The sequence below is a fragment of the Paramacrobiotus metropolitanus genome, unplaced genomic scaffold (assembly GCF_019649055.1).
Source record: "Paramacrobiotus metropolitanus isolate TYO unplaced genomic scaffold, Prichtersi_v1.0 Parri_scaffold0000072, whole genome shotgun sequence".
Classification (NCBI taxonomy): domain Eukaryota; kingdom Metazoa; phylum Tardigrada; class Eutardigrada; order Parachela; family Macrobiotidae; genus Paramacrobiotus; species Paramacrobiotus metropolitanus.
In genome coordinates, this window is record NW_026570292.1 from 212,963 (window position 1) to 222,417 (window position 9,455).

The 9,455-nt window shown below is 44.8% G+C and overlaps 3 protein-coding genes across 5 annotated transcripts; all 3 read left to right on the top strand.

Annotated features, from left to right (window-relative positions):
* The first annotated feature begins 70 nt into the window (after positions 1-70).
* On the top strand, positions 71-2,780 carry LOC129594846 (heat shock 70 kDa protein-like). 2 transcript variants are annotated; one of them, XM_055491697.1, is made up of 3 exons: positions 71-202; positions 386-1,683; positions 1,965-2,780. In XM_055491697.1, the coding sequence occupies exons 2-3, from the start codon at positions 456-458 to the stop codon at positions 2,567-2,569; spliced, it is 1,833 nt and encodes a 610-aa protein (XP_055347672.1). In that variant the 5' UTR covers positions 71-202; positions 386-455; the 3' UTR covers positions 2,570-2,780. The 2 variants fall into 2 exon arrangements, with proteins under 2 accessions (XP_055347672.1, XP_055347671.1); XM_055491696.1 differs by lacking the exon at positions 71-202 and having other exon boundaries at positions 217-1,683.
* Positions 2,781-3,144: 364 nt separating this feature from the next.
* LOC129594845 (heat shock 70 kDa protein-like) lies at positions 3,145-5,943 on the top strand. The gene is made up of 2 exons (XM_055491695.1): positions 3,145-3,337; positions 3,474-5,943. Exon 2 carries the CDS (start codon positions 3,510-3,512, stop codon positions 5,823-5,825), a length of 2,316 nt encoding a protein of 771 aa, XP_055347670.1. The 5' UTR covers positions 3,145-3,337; positions 3,474-3,509; the 3' UTR covers positions 5,826-5,943.
* Positions 5,944-6,308: 365 nt separating this feature from the next.
* Positions 6,309-9,039, top strand: LOC129594848 (uncharacterized). 2 transcript variants are annotated; one of them, XM_055491698.1, is made up of 2 exons: positions 6,309-6,382; positions 6,547-9,039. In XM_055491698.1, the coding sequence occupies exon 2, from the start codon at positions 6,550-6,552 to the stop codon at positions 8,860-8,862; it is 2,313 nt and encodes a 770-aa protein (XP_055347673.1). In that variant the 5' UTR covers positions 6,309-6,382; positions 6,547-6,549; the 3' UTR covers positions 8,863-9,039. The 2 variants fall into 2 exon arrangements, with proteins under 2 accessions (XP_055347673.1, XP_055347674.1); XM_055491699.1 differs by lacking the exon at positions 6,309-6,382 and adding an exon at positions 6,421-6,487.
* The last annotated feature ends 416 nt before the right edge of the window (positions 9,040-9,455 follow it).

Consider the following 9,455-nt stretch of genomic DNA (forward strand, 5'->3'; position numbering starts at 1 on the left):
AGGAGTGGACGAATGGTTGGCTATATCGCTGTTACTTTATCAGCAGTGGCGATAAGGAACAAACGCTCTAGTTTGCAGTTCGCAAATTTTGCAGTTCTTGGCTGCGACGCTAAGGAATATGTGACTAAGCCAATTTCATTTCCTACCGATAAGCATACACTCGCGAATTATTTAATTACCTACACAAGTAAACAGCTTCTGGGTACGTACACTCACTCTTTAGTCCGTTGAACGATAAAATGTTATAATTCAGCTTCGAAGCGGCTTTAATTTACACGCTCGATACGTACTTGCTACACACATACGTTAATTTCAATTAGCCGTTAAAGCCTGCCAGACAATCGTAGTCTTAACCAGAAACGCACAATAATAATTTTATTCGCAGCACACCCGGACGCTAAAATTTTGAATAGAACTGAATCGAATCGAAGTGTCATTTTATTTAAACACTGATCATGCCTCGTGACGAACGTATTGCGGTTGGAATCGACCTGGGAACCACGTACAGCTGCATCGCTGTGTACCGGAAGGGGCATGCCGAGGCAGTCCAAAACGATCAAGGACATCGCATAACACCGAGTGTTGTGTGCTATCATAATGGGGAAAAGACCGTAGGAGAGGGAGCTGTGCATCAAGCGCCGTTTTTCCCGGAGAGCACTATATACGATTCCAAGCGCATAATCGGACGAACATTTAACGATCCTCTAATACAGAGCGACATGAAGCATTGGAGTTTCCAGGTTGTCAATAAGTTTGGTAAGCCCAACATTCTTATTAAGGAAGGTGGGAAAACGCTGCATGTCACCCCGGAAGAGGTTAGTGCGATGGTACTGCACAAACTCAAAGAGATTGCCGAACTATACTTGGAGAAAACGATCTACGACGCTGTGATAACGGTGCCGGCATACTTTACCGACGCACAGAGGCAAGCAACGAAAGATGCTGCTACCATTGCCGGCATCAATGTATTGCGGCTGATTAATGAGCCAACCGCCGCAGCTATTTATCACGGTGTAAATAGGACATACAAGACAGCCCAGAAGCTTATGGTTTTCGATCTTGGAGGCGGCACACTGGATATCTCGGTTCTCATGGCTGAGCCCGGCATGAAATTTATTGTGCTGGGAACCCATGGCGATCCGCATTTAGGTGGCAAAGATTTTGATAATCTGCTGACACAATATTTAACCGAGGAGTATTTCGAGCGCAACGGAAGTCGACTGAATAAAGAAGCCATAGCACGATTACGAGAATGTTGCGAAACGGCTAAGAAGGGGCTGAGTTTCAATACTACAGCTAACATTCTTATACCTAACTTTGCCAACAATCAGAATTACACTCGTGTTGTGGCGAGGGAGGAATTCGAACGCGTTTGCAGTGTGTTATTCGACCGGCTCCTGGCACCCGTCAAGGCCGCCTTACAAGACACTGGTTTGACGGCGGACGATATCCATGAGGTGGTGCTGGTAGGAGGGTCCAGCCGGATTCCTAAAGTCAAAACCGTCATACAGGAATTTTTTGCTGGGAAAATATTACTACAAGGAACTCATCCCGATGAGTCAGTGGCCAGTGGAGCTGCCGTCTTTGCTCACAGCATCCTAGGTAGTGGATCCACTGGTGCCAACGCCTTGTCGCTAGTAGACGTTACACCATTTACCCTTGGGGTGGACGTGGTGAGCGGAAGTAAGAAAAATAACGTGACCTTCAAAACTTTAGATGTTAATTATGCGATTGGTGTCTTGAAATTTGTTTCTGTTTTAGTGAGCAGTTGCGATTCTGGGTAATTTCAAATCCGTAACCAATAGCCTATATGTTATAAAAACATGCAAATAACTACAAGCCATAATCTAAGGTTTTAACACAAACGACCGTTCGAGTAAAAGCCGATTCTATGGAAACTTTTGGGCTTTGCAGTTTTTTGTAACATTCTAATGCAACATATTTTCAACGGATTCTGTTTGTAGAGCTGTCGGTGCTGATTCCAAAAAACAGTCGACTGCCGGCACAGAGTAGCGGCAATTACTTTACAACCAGGGATAACCAGATAATCATGAACTGGAATATTTACGAAGGAGAATCAGAAATCGCGGCCGAGAACAGGCTGCTGGGGAAAATGACAATATCCGGGCTTGACCCGGCTCCGCAGGGCGTTGCATCCGCCACTGTAACGTTTGATGTCGACCCTAACGGTGTTTTGAACGCTTCGGCGGTTGATCGAAAGACGGGTAATAAGGTCCAAGTGGTGTTGGACAATGACAGGTACAATCTGTCGGCGGCGGAAATCGAGAGGATTGCTGGGGAATTTTCGGCTGGTGTGCCACAAGCAAAAATCCGAGCGGAGCAACAAAAGCTAACGGAGCGATTGAAGGAGTACGCACAGTCGGTGCGACAGACACTGCAGCACAGTGAAACAACATTACCTCCGCAAGAATATCAACGTGCTATGCAGAACTTGCAAGAACTGGAAGACTGGATTAGCGAAAATTGTCATGCCAAGAAAGCCACGATTATTCTTAAGCAACAAGAAGCGTTCCGTCATTTTCGTACCATTCTTGTGCGTTTAACGTAACACCAGCAAACCGTTCACATGGAAGCAATCAAAATAATTCAAGCAGTTCTTGTAGCAATAGAATACCGCGAAACATTGTGACTAAGTAGCTTGTGTTGTGCTTTTCGATTTAAAAATTGAACTTATTACACTATGTAACCGGTTTATAAATAATTAATTTAGTCGTTCTTTCCTGCAAGTATACGAGTCTGCTTGGAGAATAAATCGAAAATTCAACGGACAAATGTTACGGTAATCAGTGAACACTTGGAATTCCGTACTGGTTTTACGCTCTGATTATTGATTTAAATATCCATCGCACTGGGTGGGCGCCATGGCTTCTCATCAGTGTATTTTGTACTTACAGTATTCCAAACGCTAAACATTCGCAAGATCAGCGTACGAACTCCGACGTATTATAGCGACGTAACTCCATATAGCTAGCTTACAGAAAGCAGTTATCAGTATTAACGCTAACATTGCTTATCTGCATTATCTGCACACCACATAATAACTTTCTTAATCTTTTTGCTTATGCCAATAAACCTGCACCTCTTTTCTCAGTGCCGGCAGCCTGTAAATGTTGCTGAATATTGAAATGTGATCAATGCATGATTTACCGGTACGGCTGAATGAAACGATGATTCAAGCAGCGCTAGCGAAGTACTTCTATCATGTTTGATAGTTCCTGTTCAATCTCTCCTTTTCACATGCTGCATGCTAACCGATAGCGTGCATTAATTACATATAGGCACTTCTTTGGGATATAATTTATTATTTCTTGTAGAGGTAAGCGAATATCAATATGTAGCGATATTAATACTCTGTAGATTGATGTACGACACAATTTCTTCATTTGTCACCATGCCGCGTGCTACGGAATTTACATATAAACATATAAACTGATTTTCACTATTTTGTTTAGACGTCTGTACCCGCTTGCATCTGAGACTCTCATTACATGGAGTCCACAAAACTAGTCTTTACATCAACCAGTATCGCCTTTGGCATTCAACTTGGCACCAGTTGTTACCGGGTTAGTCAGTTAACACCGGAAAGCAGTAGCCCGGAAATTGTACTGGACGCATTTGGAAATGAAGCAACGCCAGCGTACTTTGGTGTGGATGACGGTATTCTGCTGTACGGGGATGACGCCAAAAATTATGCCTGCATTCATCCAGAGAACTGCCTCAAAGGTGTCGTAAAAGGTTTTGTTAATGCGCCGGCCACGGAAGCGGAAAGTGATGTACAGCCGAACTCTTCGGCACGACAATTCACCGTAAAGAATTTGCGTCTAGATAATGCACTTTGTGGAACAATCAAAGCCCTGACGCCGACAGAAAAGCAGGAACTGCAGCCAGGGATCACATTACCATTTATCGTATTTTCTATCGCCAATATTTATTTGGCATCAGTAGAGGAGCGAATCAGTAAACTGGCGAATGGTCTAACGGAAAAAGACCATCAAATACAAACATGCATACTTGTACCCAAAACAACGGCAGCCTTCGCCGGATTTGCAATGAGTCGAGAAACATGCGCAGACGGTGTATACGCTGTTATATGCGTGGGTGCTTCGGTTACGGAATTAGCGGTGTACGGAGTGCAAAACGGTGTCGCAGTACGGAATGTGGAGCCTGTGAGTTATTATTTCGGTGGTGACGATTTTGACGATGTGCTCGTTGAGCACTGTTGCAAACAATTCAAGGCACAATATTCCATCGATCTAAAGATGCATTCCGGTGCATTGGAGCGGCTGCGGCAACAGTGTCAAAAAGCCAGGGATAGACTATCCGCGGCTAAAGTAGTGGTGATCGAAATACCTAGGCTTGTTCACGATTTTAAATTTAGGCTACACATCAATCGAACTGATATGGAGAAAGCTATGGAAAATAAAACATCCGGATTTTCTGACTGGCTCTGTAAAGAGATGGCAAATATTAAGGATCCTTTGGCAGGGGTGATTTTGGTAGGAGCGGCGTCCAGAATTCCCGTGGTGCAAAACATTGTTAATACCAAATTTCCCGGTCTCGTGCAAAAATCCATTATCCCGTACGCGCATATGGCTGCCGCCAATGGCTCAAGCTATATATCACGCTATGCACAAGGGCAAAGTAGCGAATTTATTAAAAGATTAAAAGCTGGTTATTTTGACCTTCATGCCATGCGATTACGCGTAAAAGGATACTCCCCTAACGATGATCAACTAATTTTGGATAATTCCGTTACTCTTGCCGACAAAGCGAACGAGAATGTGACTGCACAAAGCACTTCCGACTTGACAGAAGCAAAAAAAGAACCTGACGGGATAGCAGAGCGGGCTAGCAGTGCTACAGAAGAGAATCATGAGTCGTCCAACCCAGAAGATCGACAGCTGGCGTCTAACTGTGCTCCAGTTGAAGTGGGCGATAGTTCATCTTTTGATACTAAAAATTTTGTATCTCGCTCTGACACAAACAATGTGAATGGGAATCGGGATACAGCTGTTGACAATGTTCCCTATCCAGATCGAACAACCTTTCTGCAGGAGCCAGAGCAGAGTGAACAGGAATCAACGGATGCCCACACTTTCTTGCAACAGACTACTCATCAAGAAAACAACCTTATACAGAGCGAAAATTTACAGCTGCAGGAACTCGAAGATTTCGCAAACAGCTTTGGAGCGCTTAATATTTGCGATCCTAAGATTGAACAGTCACAAAATACAAAGAAAAACTGTTTCGGTCCATCGGTGATTACTGATCTTCCCCATGTGAGCGCATCGCCTGCACCGGTCAGTGTATTGCACTACAGGAAAATACAACTACACAACGGGACGCAAGAAATTCCAGCGTACGAGTGGTGGTTAACAACTATTACTGCCTGGAACTATGTATTACCGCCTGCGGACTGGACTGGCGAGACAGCTACAGAGCCCTGCAGTTTCGTGGAATGCAGCGTGTACTATTCGCCCCCGTTTCTTATTCCACGCTATTATATATGCGGCGCGCATCTACAACTGCATAAAAGTGACCAACGGCCGTTTAGTTCAATTTCCTTGACCCACTGGTCTGAATACGGTACAATGCCGACGACGATCTGGCTGCCATCGGATCACATAGTGGAGATATTGCATAGCTGTGAGCCGAACGCAATGGTCGTGAGACTTAAGAGCTCTTTTGATCCAAGAAGCCCATTTCTTTTCCAAAACTGCAATTTGGCTTTCATAATAACATTCCCGACTTCCGTGGACAAAGAGCGAGTTTTTAGTAGATGTCTACCGCGTCCTTGTACTTGAAGCGTTTTCGAGCGTTTTAGTGTTTTTGAATGAGTACCCGGCCACTACCCAGTCTATTTACGTACAACTTTTGAAAGCTTTTTTAACAAAATGATAAAATGCACGTTCCGCAAACCTGCCAGCACCTATTAAATTTTATTCAAGTAATAATAATAATTATGATGTGCACGGGATGGAGAGATCTGGGGTGTACGGTACTAACAAAATCGCGTTCATCTGGCTTGCGTTTCCGGCCGGCAGGTCACCTACATTCTCTCAGTGTTTCATGTCATCAGCACCGAAAATGCAGTACTCATAGTCTATTACATTAACTAGGTAGTGAAAATAGGCTTATTATTCTGCCATACTGCTTATCACTTATCGGAATAGCGTTTGTACTCGTATTGAGCGAAAGAGTATGTTTGCTGACAATTAAAACGCGATAGCACAGTGCCTTCGTATACACAATACGAATATAGAGAAAATTGCTATATCAGTTATAAAGCAGTATTTAGGTCGCTTCCGATATTTTGATCAGCAAATCAGTAAATTTTTCAGCTTACGGGTTCAAGAAAGTGGTAAGTTGTGCTTATACTGTAATTGTGGAATTTCACAAGACTGTTCTCGCCGGGATAAATTATTTGTTTGATTGAATTTTATTGCGTGTGCTCGCCTATGTACTCGTACGTGCAGATTGCGACAAAATTGTTGAAAAGCTGTTGTTATTACGCGCTGTTCGTAGACTATGGATTCCACGATTTCGCCGGCACCAGCATGTGCTACTCTAGGAATACAGCTTGGTTCCAGCAACTATCGGGTGGCTCACCTGCAATCAGTTTACAATGTCCCAGAAATCCTTCGGGATGCGTTCGGCAATGAAGTTACACCGTCCTATTATGGTATAGATGGCGCAGTCCAGTTATTCGGTGACGACGCATTACGCTACGCAAGCATTCACCCTGAAACGTGCATCCGAGGGATCGTGAAATATTTTAGCGATGCCGTAGCCTTGCCCGCCAAACTGGATAGCTATAATGTGGATAATCGTCTCCAGCTGCTAACCACAAGTGCCATGAAACCGGTGGGAGTTCTTAACGGTACAATTCAAGCGCTAACTGACGGGATAAAAGAAGGCTTTGACCAATCAACCACGATAGTCAACGTTGTAGTTGCGGTAGCAAACCTCCATTTGAAGCACACTGAACGTCACATTACAGAAGCGCTTAGTCGTCACCTGGAGTTTCTGTCTCTCCATCATGTTACCGTTATACCAAAGACAGCGGCGGCGTTGTTAGGATGCGGCATGAATCGTGAAGCATGCGAAGATGGCGTATACGTCGTTCTAGTGGTTGGGGCTGCGGTGTCTGAATTGGCAGTGTATCAGGTAAAAGATGGGATTGCCAGACGACAAGGAGGGATTTATCAGCATCAGATAGGTGGTGATATGTTCGATCAGGCTATTGTCAGAAGTTGCTGCATACAATTCGAAAAAGAACACGGCATCGATCTTCGGCAGCATTCGGGGGCCCTGCAGCAGTTGCGTGTGCAGTGTCAGAAAGCCAAGGACCGGCTGTCAGCAGCAAAACTTGTGCCGGTCGAAGTACTTCGATTAGTCGGAGACAAGAAGTTGAAATATCAAGTCACCCGTAGTGAGCTGGATGTCGATATGCAAGGGACAGTATCCCAGTTTTCCAGCTGGTTGGGTAAAACAACATACCCATTTCGAAAGTCGCTGACGTTGAAGGAAGTTATTTTCGTGGGTGGAGCATCCCGAATACCACAGTTACAACGTGCAGTAAGTGAAATATTTCCTGGATTACTACGGACTTCCGTCAGTGCTTACGCCCATCTTGCTGTTGTCAATGGGGCAACATACTGGGCTCGTTACCTTTGCAGTCCCGATGCCGGACTTACGGAAAAATTTAGCGACAAATGTATTGATTTTGAGGCTGTAAAAGCAGGGATCGCAAAACAAATCGTATCAACTCCGCAACTGGACCAGACTGCTGGGAAGAGTGAGCTAGCAGAAACCACCATGACAGGTCACCGTCCCGCGAGTGCACCTATCGATGAGAAAAATTCCGTCGAGAAACAAGAGCACTGTACTCAGTGTGCTGATGAGAACAGTATACCACCAGCAAAAACGGAAAGCGTACAACAGCCCCTTGGGACCTCACGGAAAATTCCTATTGAAGAAATTATATCATCAGGAGCAACATGCGAAGCAACCGCCATGAATGCACACCCGCAAATTGTTACTGAAAAAGCGCAGCAAGATTACTGGCCAGAACACTCAGGCAGACAAACTGCCACAACCTCCAGCGCACCCGCAGTGGACTTCCCAAGCATAGTTTCCGACAATTCTGTGAGAGTTGTACGAATACTTTCGCCAACACAGGAGCGCACATCAGCCGCATCGGCAGCTAGTGGTAGAACCCCATCAGTACGCCCTGAAAGTGCAGGTTGGAAAAATGCAAACAGACCGCAGGACGACTCAGAAAGAGCAATCGCGTCCAGAAAAACAGATGCCCTTCCGCTGCCTACCATTCACAAAGAAAGCAATGGCGACCAAATTACCGAAGCAGTATTATTCACTGCGGCCGAAGCAAGGACGAAGTCATTATTTGAACATCCGCTAAGCAGAGACATTACATTTGAGGCTTCCCCGATTTTTCGCCAGTCGTGCCTAAAAGTAAGCGAATTCCTGGTTAGCATCGGTGATCGAGAAGAAACTCACCGGGGCACATACAGCGCGGAAGTAACACTCGTCGATGACACCACACTTCGCGTTTACGCTTTGAAAATCAAACCAACGGACAAACGTATAGATGCTGTTTCTTTCTCGAAAGACCAAATAGAAGAAACGATGACTCGCTCTGTTTTTGGCGGTAGGGATATGTGTACAATTGCTTTAAAACTTCGCTGTGGCGATCCTCGGAATATGGTTAACTTGAAGTATTTCGAACTGTTTTTTATCATTCATTTTCCGACTGCCATCGTCAAGGAGAATTTCATTAGAGCGATGCACGACTGCGGAATGGCGTTTTGCTACTCATAACTTTGTATTCTAATTAATTATCAGAAATTTCAATACTGCTGGCGATTTCTTTCCGGTTATTGTCATGAGGGATTTTTATATATGACGACTGAATAAGACCGCTCTCTTCTATGTAAACATACCTATTCAGTAGAGCGGCTAGAGCCGTGACTATCAAAGGCCCGTAAAAATGTACAAGCTGCCTGTAATTAAACTGTTCATCCGAAAGGATGTTCCATAACACTTCCGGTACATGTATCATTCGTGTTAGCAGTTTTACTGCCTTTAAAGTGCGTCCAAAACCGACGACATCAGCGCATAAAGCTTGGACTCGGCTAACTAGAGCCGGAGACCGATTTCAACTGACTCGGCGGAGCTTGTTGCCTCGGAAAAAGTCAGACCAGATTCCGGGAACCCAGGAGTACTTGAACGAAATAATCCTGCTAGCGGCATGTAATAGAGCTCACACCCCGGATGTTTTACCCGGATCTGGGACGATGATATGTTCCAGCCGGCCAAATGAATTTAGGAACCTTCAGGGCATATCCAACCGGTCAAATGCGGCGTTACAAGCACCCTACCGTACCGTGGATTGCAGAAGTATAGTGTATAAG